The 18,712-nt window shown below is 38.5% G+C and overlaps 1 protein-coding gene across 7 annotated transcripts in view; it reads left to right on the top strand.

The window, feature by feature from the left end:
- The window catches only part of mri (mrityu), a 189,160-nt gene extending 171,982 nt beyond the window's left edge, over positions 1 to 17,178 (top strand). For 6 of the 7 annotated variants that reach the window (XM_068362012.1, XM_068362011.1, XM_068362008.1 and 3 more), the window contains one exon: positions 5,275 to 17,178. Coding sequence is in view for 2 of the 7 variants with exons in the window: in XM_068362008.1 (XP_068218109.1) it covers positions 5,275 to 5,304 (30 nt within the window). In the remaining 5 variants the exon portion in view is untranslated. The remainder of the gene's footprint in view (positions 1 to 5,274) is intronic. The other variant, XM_068362010.1, reaches the window with a different exon arrangement.
- The last annotated feature ends 1,534 nt before the right edge of the window (positions 17,179 to 18,712 follow it).

Here is an 18,712-nt window from a genome sequence, read left to right as displayed (position 1 = left end):
GCATGTTTATAGAAACATTTTAGTATTAGATGTGTTTTTGAATGGTTTCTTTGTACAGGTACAGTACATATTATTAGTTTTGATTTGTGTGGTGAACTATAACCCAGTTGTAAGGGTTAAAAAGATACAGAAATGAACTTTTGACAGGGATTGAATTGGGTTAATAGATTCATTAAGGTAGTTATGATCAGAGAAGTGGTTAATCACCAATTAGGTTAAGGAAGGAAGGTTGGTGTGTGCATATTTGGAAGAGATTTAAAGGGAACATGAAATGTATGTGAAAGCCAGGGATTGAAAGGATTATTGATCTTGTTTTTTGTGAAATGAAAGATTGTTTGTTGAATGAAAATGAAAGGAAACATGATGGTACTGTAAACAAAAACATCAGGAGTCAACACAAAGTTGACCCCCATTCGACTTGTGTGGCATTATTCCCATTCCTCAACCTGCCTGGAATGTAAAGACTGGCCAGAGAAATGATGGATGTGTTATGACAGGAGAAAGAAGGCGATGAAGGATTGTTACCTTCCAAGACAGCAGCAAGAGACTGCAGAATTTATCCCTTTTTCTTCAGGGTTTGTTTCCACATTTCCTCTGCAGCACTGGTAGAAGGTTTGTGTAAGGATGCTATCCCCCACGGTGTGTAGGACACATGATTAGGCCACCCATGGGTCCACTTCTGTGGCAGGACCCTCTCTTTGTTCTCCTGTAATCCCATTCACATCTGTAATGCGCAAGGAGGTGCTCAAGGTATTGTGACTCTTGTTCGGCCTAAAAGGCCTCCCTACATCAGAACTCTTTTTTGGACCTCATTGGGGCTCCTGAACCAGAGCAGTAAACCACCCTGTTGCAGGTACCCACAGGGAACAAGGGAAGGAAACCCTCTTCCCATGCATTGTCCAGGCCCACTTTTTCAGAGTCTGAACTGAATGTTCCTTGGGCTAAATCCCCTACAAAGAGCATGAGGAAGGCATATTTGTTTTCGGTGAAGAAGTGGAAAATAAGATATGTTTGTACAATAGGTCATTCTCTGCTTTGGGGGAAATAAGATATGTTTGTACAATAGGTCATTCTCTGCTTTGGGAAGAAGGCCCACTCCAGGATTTTCCTCCAAACCCAAACCCTCCAACTTGATGACCCCTTGAACAGCAGAGAAACGGTAGATGATTCCCGGTGATGAGTGCCCCTCTTCCAGAGGCGGACCCTCCAGAAATGGTGTCATCAGTACCTCTCATTTTAAGTGTGTTTTTGATCTTCCAGAAAGGGAAAAGGTAGAAGAGGATTTCAAGAGCTGTAGGAGAGGTAGGCCCCCCCCCCCTCAAGACAACACGGGTGGTGGATGCCTGGGAAACTACTGGTGGAAAGGGCAATAGCATGGGCTCATCAAATGGGTGCCATGCTCATCAAATGGGTGCCAAGTCTTTCAGGATGAGTACCACACACCTTTCACAGACACTCCTCCTACCCTCTCCCGAGTGATGATGATGCCCTGGTCATACAAAAGGGTTGCAACTGGACCTCACACTCCAAAAAGAGGTTTAGTCCATGATGTGAAAGGGGAGCCCTTTAACCAATCCCAGACAGGCTTCCAGGCTTCTAAAGCCATCTCTTCCTTGTGGAAAAAATGACAGTTTCATCCACAAAACACCATTGAAGGATACAGCGATAAAAGTCTTAGCAGCAGTCCGGAAATGGGACTTTATGCTGTTACTAGATCTCAAGAATGCGCAATTCCAATAAGTCTTGGTAGCAGTCTGAAAATGGGACTTCATGCTGTTACTGGACCTCAAAAATGCGCACTTCCAAATACCCATCAATATCCTCAGCCGGAAGTATCTGCGGTTCAGCTTCGGAATGGCAACCTTCCAGTTCTGTACCCAATGCTTTGCACTCTCAACAGCTCCACTGATTTTCACTAGAGTCTTTGCCAAAGTGTCTGTATGGGTTCACACCTACCGGATAAAACTCCTGCATTATTTAGACGACTGACTACTCCATTTTCCTCAAAGGAAACATTGGTCCGTCAAAGGATCAAACTCGTACGGTTCTGTTCAAAGCGGGGTATCATCCTGAATTGGAAGAAGTCTTAACTACTTACCACACAGTAAATATGTTTCTGGGTCTGAGGTTTGATTTGGTGGCAGTGAAGGCATTCCCCTCATTTGGCAGGCGAACACAACTGCATCAAGTGTTTGAACCCTTCCTCAAGTTCCCGGCCCTCCTGGCCAAGAAGTGCAAAGGCTTCTGGAGTATGTTTTGTCTCAAGAGAGATTGGTCTACCACAGGAGGCTACGTCAAAGAACCGTGCAGTGGTGCCTGAAGATCCAGTGGTTGGGAGTGAGGGACTTTCTGTAAAAATGGGTAACAATCGACCAGAAGGGCAGGGCAATCCTGGCAAGGTGGACATCAGAGGAAATTTCCAGAAAAGTACCTCTCTAGAAAGCTCCCGCAGGAGATGCTCCTATTCGTGGATGTCTCCAAGTAAGGGTGGGCTGCATATCTGAGGATCAACAGCCTGCACAGGGTATGGTCACCAGAAAAGCGAAAATTGCACATTAATGAGCTGGAGTTGGTGGCAGCCCTTTGAGCCCCAAAGGCCTTCACTACATATCTTCAAGGCCAATCAGTCGCACTAATGAGCTACGCCACAGTCATGGCGTATGTCAACAAGCGGGGTGGGATATGACGTCCCATCCACTGTGTAACTTGGAAGTGAAGGTACACACATGGCTGGTAGACAATTTGGTAGGCCTGACAGCAAGATTCATACCAGGGAAACGGAATGTCAAAGCGCACAAACTCAGCTAGAGAAGCCAAGTAGTTGCATCCAAGTGGTCCCTTCATCTTCAAGTGGCAAAGACACTTTTGACTTAATGGGGTTTCCCGATCATAGACCTGTTCACAACTAGCCTAAACCACAATCACCTAATCTATAGTTCACCAATCTTGGACTCAGTAACGTTTGAGAACGCATTTGGAAAGCTTCAGACAGACATAACCCCCAAGGCAATATTTCTCTTGGTACTAGCATCAGCCAAGGCCAGATCTCATGCTTGAGGGATGGAGAGAGATGACATTAAATTTTATGCCAGAATATGTTGCAGAGATTCAGAATCCAGCAATTCGAGATAAACGAGTTGAACTTTTCTCCATCTTCTCCTTGCGGACAATATATAACGATCCAGATCATCTTCTGTGTGGACCATAAGGAAATACATAAAACAAATGGCAAACTGCAGACTGGCTATTCAGAACCAGTTTTTGGGCACAGGTGGATGGGAAAAGAAAATGATCTGTCGACCATAATTCCTTTTTTGGTACGGGAAACAATCAGGAGATAGTACGAGAGTAGGGGTAACATGACCTCTACCACTGTTAAAGCTCACAAAGTGCAAGGGGTGGGGCTGACAATGGCCTTTAAGAATAAAGTCTGAAGGCAAGAGTATGTAAGATACAATGGACCTTCATGGCACCATACTTTAGGAGGTTATGCATAGGTCTCATGGCACCCTCTCTTTACGGCCTGTTGTAGCGACCCACCAAGTGAATTGGGTCCTCGGCCAGATTGTAGCTGAATCCAGACAGAGTGAAAGTGTGTAAATGGGGAATGCATGTTTTTTTCCCCCTTTTTTCCTCCATGGTCTTTCACCGTGGTAAGAAGAAACATATCAGGTGAGTCTTACAGAGATATATTGGGGTTATGGTACATGTAACACAGTCTACTCCTTGGAAGAAACAGGAGGTTAGACTGGATGAACCTGGTTACTTTGCTCGAGTCTAGGAGGATGACATCTTCTAAACCCAAGGATTTCCTCCTTTAAGGGGTTGTCTGTGTGGAGCTCTGTTTAGTTTTTACATTCCTTATATAGAACCCAGAATACTGTATATGCTGTGAGAGAGGGCTAGTCATAGAGTTATCTCATGGTCAGCTCAGAAAGGGTGTGCCCCTCATAACTGTGAGTTTATTTTAATGACATGGGTTTGTATTCATGTCGGAACAAATCACAAATTTCAAGTAATTTCTCACTCTACAAACCAGAGTCATTTGAAGGTTTGCTTGCCATCTCAACACACACACCCCCCCCATTAAACTCTATAGCTTTTGGATCTGAATGAGGAATCAGCCCATGAAGGAAATTTGGGGAACCCCAACTCTCCTAAATTCCTGTTTGCCTCCTGCACAGGATTTTTTTGTTTACCCAACCATGTCAGCGATGCTGTTGTTTACTCCCTTTTAAAGAACTCAGGTTTTTATAGTTAGGTAATATACAAATTACTGTACTGTACTTAAAATTCGTAGTTTTCATATAAAATGCGATTTGAAAAGAGTTAAATGAACGAAAAATGTAATTGTATGGAGAGGGGAAACGCGATTTTTGCATTATTCGTTATATCCCAGTTGCGTTATTTTATCTTCTACTTTAAATTTGATTCCTTTACTGTCCATTCACTCCCTTCAGACTTTTTTTCCCTTAGTTTTCCAACTTTCATACCTTAGACTTTCTCTTAATTTTTAGCGCCTAGTTCTCCAAGCCATCAGTTTTTGGTGTCCCCAAATTGATCTCTGTCAGTGATAAATTGGTGACTAGAATAGTTGGAAGAAACCAAAAAAATTATACATCATATTACTGAATTGAAGGTTAGGAATTGTACTGTGATGTCATAGATATTTTTGCATATATTTATTTGGCTAAGCAGTTGTACTCTAGTCATATTGTATGTTCTAGTTATATTTTCCGGAAAAGGTGATATGTTCTACTTTAAATTAATTATAATATGTTCTTTTATTAGGTAGTGTTCAGGTGTAAAATTGAGGTATCTTTCTAAGCTGTGCAAAAGATTCAGATCTTCAAGTTATTATTTGATAAATGTGGAGTAGGGAGGATGTCTTCCTTTTAATCTCTCTTGTCTTGGGATGAAAATATGCCTGTACTGTATAAAGAAAAAAGTACATTTGTTATGCCTTCTAAGACTATATCATGTCATAGCAAATAGAAAATAATTTTTTTTCCCCTGGAACATTATGGTATTTTATGTGTTCAAAAGAAATGGCATTGTGTTTATTACTTTGATGATATACAGGTAATTTTTCAGATAGATGTGGATACAAAATATAGTATTATAATTTTAAGATTATGCTTTCATTGATAAATTGGTTTTTATATTCTACAATCAGAGATTCACTATATTTTGTAGTGTTAATGAAGTTTTCCAATCAAACACATGTAACAGAGGTGACAGTGCCATAACAAACAATGTAAATTTGTTCATCAGGTGAGCGGTGGACACGAGGAAGCAGCATGAAGGGGAGCACCTTTAGTTCCGAAACATCTCTTTCCGTCATCTTTTTCTTCACTGACACCACTGCTGTGGAGAACGATACCACAGCGTGGTTATACTGCTTCCACGTTCTCAATGGACGAGTCTCCCCTTTTCCGCCGTGATGCCTCACCACAGGAACTACCGAATGGTCCTAGCACAACAAGTCTCTGGTCATGCCTCTTTTGCAGCTGTTTATTTCGTAGATTATTTGCTTACAAGAATCTGTCGTGTGAACATTCGTACGACAGTTTGTGATGCTAAAACGTGATGAACCTTCCATATTATAGGCCTGAAATTTTTGGAATAATATTTGTTATTTATATGTACAGTATATTATACAGTATGCCTTTATAGAGGTGTGAATAATAGAATGGCTGAGCTTTGATAAATTTGTTAAATCTATGAGTACTGTAACCCTTATCAAGATAGGGCTCGTCGATGGAATGTTTCAAGATAATTAACAAAGTTTGGATTTCCTCTCAAGTGTGCAGCTACTTACAGCTAGCTTTCTTCATTTGCCTTTAAATCTTAGTGGTGCAGTGGCATTGCCTCAGATGGCTTGAGGTGTAGTATCTTTTTGCCTAGGTACTATAGAATCCAAACTCGGTTACTGTAAATGCATCCACTAAGGGACTTTATATCATATACATGAACCTCCATGTTTGGTTTTTTCTAGTGCAGTATTTACTGTTTTGTGGGAATATGGATATGCTGCCACTGCCTTATGCGATATATGACAGATATTGTTCATAATGGTTTGGTGCTTGTAATCGGTATCTTTATGTAGATAAACCATAGTTTCCTTTTTTACATTTCTTGGTACTGGATTGCAGATGTAGGTTGACAAACACAGTCGGTATAATTTATGTACATTTATACATATACAGTATATTGGTAGATATTGGAGTTCCATTGATTTTTGTGGTTACAGGTTGCAGTGCATTGTTGCCATGATATTTGTACTAGCAGGATGTTAGGTCTATGGTGTTATGAAAATTAACCTGAGTTGAGTACTGTATTTATAATGGGTTTAAGTACAAAATTATGACTTATTTTATGTCAGAGAGTTTCTCAGAGTGATTTTTAAATAAATCTTTGTTTAAAAGTCTCATCAGTTTTAAATGTACCTGACTTTTGTGATTTAATTGGTGTTGTATACATTGCAGGGCAAATATCACTCATTTTTTAATGTTACAAAATTTTATGACCTTTAAATATCCTGTTTGATGTTGCGGTGGGTGTTCTTTTCGTCCAATGCCTTTTTGTCCAATGACTTTTGGTCCAATTTTAAGGAAATGTTTTAGAAAACCAGCCTGTTATGGGATTGTTATTACCGTTTACTTCCCTTCTATATTAAAGGTTGCTACTGTCTTGATCATACCATATTGGCTTGCTTATAGTAAAGTAATATGCTCATTTTCTTATTAATCTCTTAACCCTGTTTAACATTCTCATTTTCCTTCTCTCTAAGTCTAGTACTAATTCAGTTTTTCAGTTTCTGAATTTGGCCATCCTGAAATGTTACATTTCATACAATCATCCTAGAACAAAAGAAAAATAGTAGATGAAAGTAAATATATTGACCATTTTCATTCAAGTAATACGAAACTCGGAAAACAATGTAAATAATCTTCTTAAGATTAGTTCTTATATTCATTTTCACAGTAGGTAACACGTATCCTACCAATAAAATGATCTTTTATGTGGTTTTGAGTTTTACTTCTCTTTATGAAGAACTTAATTGGACTTCAATCTCAAACTTTTGTGAGGCTTGTTTTGGTGTAGATGAGATAGAAATATGGCTTGACTTTTTAAGGTGGTGGATGGCCTTAGATGTCTTTTTGCCTTGAATCTTCTAGATTTATATAAATCAACCATTGTATCACTGCTCATTGGTACAGAAAATATCACCTTGATTTATATATTCGGCTAGAATATTTTTCACATGGTGAATGGTATATGATGCTCCATAACCTTGAATTTTCTGAATTTTCTTTTGGATGGAAGTTTACGATTGACTATGGTTTTCCCTTTCTTCTTTTATAGGGAAATATCACCGTTCCATAGCTGGTTCGTTACGCCTTGAAAAAAGTTTAAAATTGGACCAAACGTCGATGAATAAAAAATCCATCAGACAAATAGACATGGGACTAAAAGATGTGGACGAAGTGTCGTTGGACGAATTGATGTCGGACGAAAAGTCGGTATATGGGATGTTGCCTGGTTGGTTCTTTCTTCTTAGCATACAGGCCAATTTAAAAAAGCAAAGATCGAATCTAACCTTATAGATGTGAGTCTATGAAGCGTCATTGATTTTAATCTCGGAATACAAATTTGGGGTTTGTCACATTTTATAGCATTGAGGTTTAGAAAGTTTAATATAATTGGTATCCTTTGTGGTGGAAATATTTTATACTTGATATCATAACTAATATTTTGAGGAGATTATTTTGTCTGGTTAATATCAAATCCATAGACCCTTTTATACTGTATTTGTTTCTATGTGGCATACAAACCCTTGTCCTTTAATTAGGGAGATTGATTCGGCTCAAGGTGGAGTTGGTCGTTAAAGCTAGATAACGAGTGGTTATCCAACTGGTGAAGGAGAGGAGTGAGTAGTCCCACCCCCTTTCCATCTGGAGAGCCATCACTTTTGATTTGGCTGCTGACATGTACACATGTACAGTTGCCTCCTACCAAAAAATTTATATTTTATTGTTTTCAGGAATGAGTGCAGTTGTAAGTAATGAAATGGAAGCAAGAAGTTTGTGTTTGTTGGGGGAAGGGTGGACGCTGCAACCGGTTTATGGCTAAACCATCAGTGGATCACCTAAACCATCAGTGGATCACCTCTTCCTCTGTGCGTTTTGTGGGGGCTATGATCATTCGCAATCATCCCCTTGATGTGAGTGTAGGTCATGGTGTGCGGTGCAGTGACAGGTGTACGCCCTTGAGGGGAAGAAGTGTGCTAAGTGTTTGTCATTGTTGGACTGAGCAACACCCAAGAAGACTGATGGAGCCTTTCGCTGCTTCAATCTCCTTAGGGGTGTTCAACTGCTGGTGCCACGCCAGTCCATACTTCCCTGGATCAGTTTCCGGGGAATACGCTGCAGTTTAGAGCCCTCGAATCAATATTTGTGAGATTTTCAGGTTTTGATGTTTTGCTGGTGTGTGTGAAACACATTGTTTTTGCCACATCTCTTTGGAGTCTGGAAGCTCTTTGCCTGTGACCGTGCAGGCTGTTGACGAAGAGATAGATCTAAGCAGATTTCCTCACCCTGGGCCCTGGCAAGTCGCAAGAGTGCTCAGGGGCAGGGTGACTCAAGACCACTGGATTGCAGTCCGGCGCCTGCTAAGGGCGACTACCCTGAGTCAGAGAGTTCCTTTGTAAAATTCTTTGCCCTTACCCAGCCAACAGAAGTTCTACATGCTGGAGAATACTTCGTCTGCACCTCTGCAGGTTGACTCATCAGTGTGCGCGCTAACGGTGTGGTCTTGCTGGAGAGACTCGAGGCAGAAATAATGTCTTTCTCTACCGCTGAATTGGCAGCCATGGAAGCTTCGTCCATGACCTCTCTCCATGTGGTTTTCTAGTTTGACCAGTTGTCTGTCGGAGTAACATATTTCGCAAAGTTGATGAGGTTATCCATTGTGAAGGCTTTGGAAAAGTACAAGAGTCTTATGCTGTCACGTGGGAAGACGGTTAACTTTCTTGCCCACCATACAGCAAACCAGTGGGCCAACTGTTGTTTCTCTCTTCTAAAATCAGGTTATCCTAGAGATGGTGGTGTCATTGTGGAACTCGTATGTATGGGGGTGCTGTGTTTCTACTTTCTGGGAGTTGTGTGCAAACAGCTGTGGAATCTTGGAGGACTGCTTCACAGTGCTCCCTCATCTAGTGGGCTTTCTCCTTTGAAGGTGACAGCAGCCTAATCTTCGTGTGTGGTTAGGCATATGGGATCAATATCGAGGAAGGACTGTTCTTGCGCGGAGCCCCCGGTCAGCAATGCCCGCGACTTCCTCCTGAAAAGCACAGCCTTTTTGAGCACCCCAATTTACTGCTTTTAGGAAGGGTGCGGGTGGGATAAGGGAAGGGAAGGAAGAGGGAAATTCCGATGCTGATGTTCCCCTTCACCCTCTGCCGATAGTTGGACAATGCCTGTCTCACAACAAGTTTCGATCTAGCGACCTGTGGATCATCCAACATCAGCAAAACCCCTGGCATTGCAGGCAGAGGTGGATTAGATGTTGGAGAAGAATGCGCTTGAAGTCATTAGGTACGTATCTCCTGGCTTCTACAGTTGACTTTTCCTGGTGGAGACGGCTAAGGTGCCTGGAGACTGTTCATCAACCTCTCTCCTTTGAAAAAGTTTGTTAGCCAAACAAAGTTTCGTATAAAAACAATCTGGCCAGTGCTATCTTTTGTCAGAAAGGGAGATTTTATGCTTTCACTAGACCTGAAGAATGCATACTTTTAAATGCTTTTATATCAGTCCTCATGAAAGTACCACTGCTCCTCCCTCTACAGTACAGTGTACTAGTTCAAGACTTTACTTTGTATTGTGTACGGCTGTCCAACTGTTCACTTGGGTATTACCTTGGTAGCTGCTTGGATTCATTCACGAGGGATACATCTGTTGATGAATCTCGACATTTGGTTGTTCCTGACCTACTTGGAGGCACAATTGCTACAGGATAAAATTGGATTCTCACATTTTGTTGCCATATGGGGGTTGTCGTAAGCTGGGAGAACTCAAATCTCTTGCCCAAACATAGGTTGAAGTACCAAGGCATGCTGGTAGATACAGTAGCAGCGAGAGTCTTATCATCAAACGATTGCATCAGGAGACTCAGAGAAGTTGCATGGCTGTTCCTGTCGAAAACAGAAGTACATACCAGTTCATTGCTGGCAATGCCTTCTCGGTTTTTTCCCCACGGAGAAACTCATTTCACACAGGCGTCTCTACCAGTGATCCCTTCAGTGGTGTCTGAAGGATTGCTGTTCAATCGACAGTTATCTCCCCGCTCCATCCTGTTCTAGTAGGGTAGGAGGATTGGGCTGATCTGTCCCAATGGCTCTACAAGAACCTCATCTGGGAAGTTCTACTGTACACTCTGCCTCCAGACATGCAACTGTTCTTGGATGCATTGAAGATGGGATGGGGAGCACACCTGGTCGTCTCGAGTGTGTGGACAGAAGAAGAAATACGTCTGTCCATCATCATTCTCGAGCGACAAACAACCTTTCTAGCATTGCAAACATTCCTAAAATTTTTTAGGAGGCACTCTGTAACATTGATGAACAACATCACCGCAGTGGCCTATGTCAACGTGCAAGTTGACATACCCTTGCGTACCCTGTTTAAGTCTTTGAGGGGGTTGTCAACCAGGCATCTGACTAAAGACTGTCTTTCTGTTACATTTAGCATCGACGAACAGAGTTGGAAATGTATTCACCCATGCCAAGAAGTGGAAGAAGGTCCCCTTCAGATTTGTACCTGACTTCAGGCCCAAATCCTAGAATGCAGTGATGCATGACCCCAGGTTTGATTCCTTCTCTATTCCTTCTCTATTCCCTCTCTTAGGAAGGCATCGGGTAGTGATCTAGAGAAGATGCTCTCGTGTCCCATGAAGGTTCTGCAGTTCTATCTGAAAAGGACCAGACACCTTAGGCCTGAGTGTCAGAGACTTTTTGTTAGCAATGGTATGTCCAAGAAAGATGTCGAGGAGCATGGTCTCTTTCTGTCCTTGCGAGACAATCTGTAGAGCATACGCCTTCACTGATGAGAGGGTTGAGACATCAGCTATGACCAGAGCTCACTAAGTCCTGGGTAATGTTCCCTCTCTTGCCTTCTGGAGAACTCTGCCCGTGGGCCAAGGTTGAATGCCGGTGTCTGGAAAAAGCAGACCACCTTCACAGCTTTTTACTTGCAAGAGTACACCTACAAGTGCCTTGACACCTTTGTGCTTGGATCTATGGTGGCTGCTCAAGTAGTTGTGTAATCAGTCCAGCTCTCACACAGGACAAAGATGCATCTTGTCTATGGTAACATGTAGATGCAAGTCTGAAATGAATGGTAGTATGACTAGCTCTTTCATTCTTCTGTCCTTCCTTTCAAGGACCAAGTGGTCGAAATGTTGTGTGTTGGATCTGACCTGATGGTGGTAAGTTACATTTCAGAGCTTCATTCTTTATATCTAAAGAAGTATCTCTCCCATCCCCCCTTAATGAGAGTGGTGATGGTGGTTCTTTGATAATCATACATACATACATATACCAAGGCCCTTCCCCCAATTTGGGGGGTAGCCGACATCAACAAAGAAACAAAAACAAAGAAGGGGACCTCTACTCTCTACGTTCCTCCCAGCCTAACAAGGGACTCAACCGAGTTCAGCTGGTACTGCTAGGGTGTCACAGCCCACCCTCCCACATTATCCACCACAGATGAAGCTTCATAATGCTGAATCCCCTACTGCTGCTACCTCCGCGGTCATCTAAGGTATCGGAGGCAGCAGCAGGGCCTACCTGAACTGCGTCACAATCGCTCGCCATTCATTCCTATTTCTAGCACAATGACCTCAGATGTCAGGATGCCTGAAAACTTTAAATCAATCAATCAATCGCTCTCTTGCCTCGCTCACATCTATCCTCCTATCACCCAGAGCTTCCTTCACTCCATCCATCACCCAAACCTTGGCCTTCCTTTTGTACTTCTCCCATCAACTCTTGCATTCATCACCTTCTTTAGCAGACAGCCATTTTCCATTCTCTCAACATGGCCAAACCACCTCAGCACATTCATATTCACTTTAGCTGCTAACTCATTTCTTACACCCGTTCTCACCCTCACCACTTCATTCCTAACCCTATCTACTCGAGATACACCAGCCATACTCCTTAGACACTTCATCTCAAACACACTCAATTTCTGTCTCTCCATCACTTTCATTCCCCACAACTCAGATCCATACATCACAGTTGGTACAATCACTTTCTCATATAGAACTCTCTTTACATTCATGCCCAACTCTCTATTTTTTACAAGGTGTATATTTCCAACAGACATCCCTTTCAGGGGAAAATTTCGAAATTGATCTGGTACATGTTTGCATGTACAGCCTAGGTTCTATCAGCCTTTCATCCCTATAAAAGTCGGGTAGGAATTTGCTGGGTGCCATCGCTTTGCTTCTGTATTGATCAAGCGGTGATCGCTTCCAGGGAAGAAAATTAATCACCCTGTTAATGATCTAATGGTGACTTCTAACCCACCAAGCAGATTATCTTCCTAATTAAAGGACGAGGGTTTGTTTGCTGAGTAGGAACAAATCACAAATTTTTAAATCAATTTGTATTTTTCCTAGTCATACAAATCAGAGTTCTTTAATCCAACTTCCCTTATTAACCTGGACTGAAAGGTCAAAAGTGAAGGCTATCAAGCTGGTTAACCAACTCATTATCCAACAGACTTCATCTCGTGCTGAATCAATCTATCTAATTAGAGGACTCAGGTTTGTATTGCTAGGAAAAATACAAATTACTTTTAAAATTTGTGATTTTATCATTCAAATTGTCCAAATGAATACTTACATTTCATATTTTTTCCCATAAATATAGGTAAATATATGCTGTTTAATGAATCCTGCAGGCAGTTAGGATTCAAAGTTGTCATTATTACATATGAGTTAATGTAGGCTGTGACAAATATTTTTGGTATGCTCAAATTATCTTGCATTCATGTAAGAATGGGAGATAATTTTTTTCGTGTTTTGGTACTTCGCATTACAATACTCAGTAGGCTGGGTTACTGCTAAACTTTGTATTTTTTGTGTCTTTTGATAGAAGCATATTGTGATGTCCATTAATATATGCCATAGTCAATTTTTTTTATTTTTGAGTTCTTGAAATTGTTGGTGATAAACCATGCCATAGACATGCATTTTTGTTCTGGTAGTTGTAGATTTTGTCATAGATTTGAAGACTATCAGATATAACAAATGGAAGTACAGTAGATGGAATGAAATTGAAGCGGTAGTTAAAATTGCAGAAGGAATCTGGCATCCTTGGTGAAATTTTCAGCAGTAACATAAGATATTTCTAACTTTCAACAAAATGCAAATGGCTTTGAATTTACATTACCTAGTTACAGAATAAAAAACCATTTGTTCCCCATTCCTTATGCAAAATTGTTCAGGATTTTGGGGTTAGAAATTTAATAACTAACATTACACTTGTCTTTTTGTGTGATTTAAAAGATATGGTTGCTTTTGAATGAAATGTGATATTAATGGGGGTATGTAGATAATACATAACTTTATAGTGAATTTATTATACTGCAGGGACTCCAGATCCCTGTGACTGAACAGCCATTCGCTAAACTTACGTATTGTAATGTTTATTAGAGGTTTGGGATAGCTTCTGCTGTTATTGCATACAATAGTCACAGAATTGTTTAATAGTACAGTAGTTGGAAGCAAACTAATTGGCATTAGTAACTTAGCCTCATACAGTGCACAAAGTTCAATTTTGTAATCATAACTATTGGAAGGTTGTAGTACAGGGTAATACTAAAACTAAAAGTTTTGGAAAGCTGAATTTTATTATTCAAATTTTTATAAGAAATTGCTGAATCCAAGTGACCTAAGATGTTTGATTTTAGTGTTGGTATCATAAGCATTATCAAGTATATTTAATTTCTCTGGGAAATCCCTGCCTCTGTTTTACAAGTTTGTTGCATTATTTTCCTAAAACAGAGTTTTAGTACTGTTTATCTTAGATGTCCGAGGAGAACAGTGTTGCAAAACTAGGATCAGTATTGCTTTGGTGGTGACGTAAAAAAATCCAAGAAAAACAACAGGTGTGCAAGTATTATAACTTTCTCACTATAGATTTGTATTTTTATATGAAATAGTCCTTTTTGAAGCAAAGAAATGACATTTGATTTAATTAAATTCCCTGTTAGAATTTAGATAACAGGGTTTTATTGTTCCCTACAAGATTAAGTGTATACAGTGGTTGAGTATTGTTGAATTCTGATGCATATCCCAGTACAGTAATCTCCATTTCTCGTGTTTGAATTTTCAGAGAAATGTTTGGGTCAGGTTGTGTTACAATAGGTTTACTCCTATATCAAAGTTAAATGTTAGCTTCCTTTTATTAAAACATTGTATATGCAAGATATGTCCATATAGAAAAACAACACTATTTTTGCTTTTTAAATTTTGATGCAATATTTTGTTATTTTGAAATTTACTGATATTAGTTCATAGACTTGTGTATACTTTTTACTCTTTTCCCAAAAAACCTGCAGATGTGAAGTGTATAATATTTCGCTAAGATATGTAGCAATTGTTCCCTTTATTTTGAAAGTTTTGATGTGATTTTTGTATAAGAAAATTTTGTGCTTGGCGCAGTGGATAAGTTTTTTTTCCATAACTACTTTTACAGAAACACACAACTGGTATAACAAATAGATAACATAAGTCTGTTCTAACTTGCAGATCTTTTAGAATGTTCCTTTTTGATATTGGAATGTACAGTGTTGTCTTGTAACTCCGAACTTGAAGAGCAACTAAAAGCTATGTAGAATGAACTTTCTTTTGTAAAATGAACTTTTCTGTTAAACATATGATTTAAGTCAGTGCACTCGGTAGGTAAGATTATGTCCCAGTGCTGGACAATGTGGCCCAATTATCTATTCATTCCAAGATTATGTAACTATTGCTTTTGCAACTAAATCAGTTGAAGAACTCTTTCTGAGTCATCAATGATATCCTAAGTTATTTTTTCAGATTTCTGAAACTTATGATTTATTTTCCAAGAGATAGATTTTATCAATGTGTAATCCTTTTTGGCCAGCATTTTGAGCTTTGGTCAACTGTCAGTGGCCCAGTTAAACTACTGAATTATAGTGATATTGTTCAACTTGATGCACTCTTTAAAGATTAATTATTTTCCTTAGATTATTTTATTTCTTATAGGAAATTATCAGTATTAAAATGTTTTTATTGAGAGTGAACTGACTTCTGGAAATTTGTTTTGTAAAAATCTTGCAAGCTGATAGATTCCCTTTCCAGTTATTCTGTGTAGAATGTGTTGTGCCTTGCTGAATGACTTTGTGACTATTCCATAACGTGATGTAGTCAAAATCAGAAAAGTTCTGCAAGGTTTTTTAGCTGTCATTTCTTTGTTCAACTGACCATTGATTTTGCTCACGTTTTATTTCTTGTTTTGTTGTAATTGTTGTTGTTTCTTGAATCATATTTTAGAAATGTATTTTTGGTGTAGCCTAGCCTAGTCTTTTCCTGTTTTCACATGACATATGATATTTTATTCTTTCTGTCTTTATGCCCATGACATTTATCTAGCACTTTATTTATCCTCTGAGTTAGTCTTCATTTAGTCAGAGGGTCTCTATGTAGTTGTATTTGCAATGAGTTTTAGTTCATTCCTTGTCTTTCCATCTAGTCTTGAGCAACAGTAGTCAGCTTTAGTGAAACGTCACAGAAGAACCACCTCACTAAAGGGCTCGTAGTCTTTTTTTCACTTACACTGTATATTGAATTTACTTTTCATCTGAGAGTTAGATTTCAAATTATCTTTCATTCTGTATACTATTATTTAATGTAGTAGGATTACATTTTTTCTTTCTAAGATCTATCTACATCGAAACAATTACTTCAGGGCCCAGATGCTGAATGTAATGGTAAATACTGTATAGATGATTAAAAATTTGTAGATAAACTCAGATTAGTACTACTCTGCACTGAAGAAATTACAAAATTATTTTCTGCGATATATTTTGGAATATTCAAGTAGGGACTAATTATTTGTACAAAAGAGTACATGAATAACATTTAATGAACATTTCCCTAAGAAAGTTTAGACAAGAGCCAATTATACAGTTAGTACTATGAAGCCTCAGAACAAGGACAGTGAAATTTTGTGGTTTAAAACCATTAAGAGTGGATAAGAAACTGTCCACTGTTTGTTTTGTATATCCCTGAAGCATCTTTAGAAGAAACTGGTCTCTTGGTTGTCCACCAAAAGATAAGAAAAAATGAAGTGAGCATATTCAAGTCCTTAGTAGTTGCATTTTGGTTAATCTCTTGGCTCATCTTTATGATATTTATATTCCACTGACCAAGAAGAGATTGTAGCATCAGTTGCCCTTGTTTCCCTTGTGCAATTAAGGGGCCTTTTTTATATACGATCTTTTATGCTGGAAGTAGACTAACTGATCCAAGTAAACATCTGAGTTGACATGGTACTATTACTAGATATTCTAGAAGCTCAAAACTTTATTCGATTATTTTGTTTTGTTGGAATCCCAGTTTTGCATTTCCTGTCATTAAGAATAAACATTAGAACAAACTGTGTACTGTACTACACTGCTTTTTTTGGAAATGGGAATTTATGTTATTGTTCTTTTTAAGTATATGTTTTGAATTTTTAACAACTAACACATTACCAGTGCCATTAATAATTTTGTTTACTGAATTATCTAAGGGTGAGTGTATCTATACGATATACTCCATAGCTTATTAGAGTTTTACCGTCATAAAACCCTCAAAGACATGGTCTTACAGGTCAATTACTCTATTGTAGATACACTTACTCTAGATGATTACATCTTTGGTGTATTGCCTTTGGCGCAAAAACATGTTTGGAATGAAGAAATATGTGACCGGTAAACCTGTTTGATAACCGGTACACCGTAAATGTTTTTGCCGTCAATACTATTGTAGTATAGTTATGAGCTGTAGGTTGTTATCATGGAGAGAGTAGGTTTTTTCCTATCAATTTTTCTAACTTACATGATATTGGAATCATAAAAAAGTAATATAATAGCATTGCAATGGTTGTTTTATTGAAACCTTGTTGATATTTATTGATTTTATTTTTCAGAATGAAAACTTAATTTGTCACGTTTTTTTCTTTAGATACCCCGTCACTATTTTCACATTGAATCCTTAGTGTTTTTTTTTTTTTATTCAAAACCTTTCATAGTACATAATGGGATTTATTTGTGAAGGGGTCTTGAAGAGAGAACAAACAGTTGTTATACTGAAATAGCCCTGTTATTTTCTTGTCTTATTGAAACCTTGTTGAAATTAACATTTTTATTTATTTTTTATTCAGAACCTCCCATTATGAATATTTGCAAATTTTTGTATTTTGAAATTGTATAGAGACCATAATCGTACATTTTCTTTCCTTGAAATATCCTTTAGAAACTGGTTTAAGGACTAATGATGGGAGGATGTGGGATTTCATAGAATCAGGGTTAGAGATAATATAGTTTAGTTTTCAAAAGGAATGTTGCCGGTTTTCAACATTTTCAATTTCTCCTCAGTTTTTTTTAAAGGAAATCTAATTAACTTGTGCAGTTTGGCTCTTTTCCTTCATGGTCAGATAGGTAAAAGTAGTTGATCTTTAATAAGAAATTACATTCTGGTGGTGTGGTTGAGTACATCATTAAGAACCTCATAATGGAGAAAAAAATTTGACTTCCTGGGCCTCATTAGATTCAGTAATTGGGCAGTAACATGTAAAATAGTTCATTAAGATCGGTTGTGGGATTTATAATTTTTATAAATTATTTTTAACTGCTTCAAAGTAGAGTCTGAAGTCATAAATAGCTTTCATCTTTCCAGCTCTACAACTCAAATATAGTCAATTAGTTGAAACTGAGACAACTGAATTTTGCTCTGAACTCACTGTCTTATTATAGTACTTTGTGAGTGATCGTCTGAGAATGATTGGAGTAATTTTCCTATGGTTACTGCTATTCTTCAGTTGAGTATTTATCTTTTACTTTCCAGTTTTCCCTTCATCTCTCATCACAATCTTCAATAAATGTAGTAACCCACATTGGAAGTACAGTAATACCTCAGGATGCAAAAGTTTTTCTGTGTGAAAAACTCGTCATATCATACGAAATGACATACAGTACAAAGATTTTTTTTGCCTAAATGAATAAATACTCTGGATACAAAACTAAATTCATGCAGTCAGGTTAGGTATATTGAATGATAGAAATATATTTGGCTCTATTTCATTCTATTTCATTATACAAAAAAATTGTGTAACAAAAGCCACTACGGAACAAACTAAATTTGTATCCTGACGTGTTACTATACTGAAATATGAAGTGAAATATTGATTATTTTATTGAAACTTTATACAGTAACTGGACGTACTTTAAAAAGGAAATTATACTCTACATACTCTTATTGCCTTGTTCAATATATTATCAATCTACAAACCTTTGGAAAAAGGTTGTATGGAAAATGCAAGATCTTTTGGTTATAACATTCATTGTCAATGCAGAAAATAGCTGAGTACAAATCATATTTTATACTTTATGAGGAAACAGAAGAAAATGCAAAT

This window comes from Palaemon carinicauda, chromosome 38 (genome assembly GCF_036898095.1).
Source record: "Palaemon carinicauda isolate YSFRI2023 chromosome 38, ASM3689809v2, whole genome shotgun sequence".
Lineage (NCBI taxonomy): Eukaryota > Metazoa > Arthropoda > Malacostraca > Decapoda > Palaemonidae > Palaemon > Palaemon carinicauda.
The sequence above is the reverse complement of the archived record's forward strand: the minus strand, read 5'-3'. Positions and strand labels throughout refer to the sequence as shown.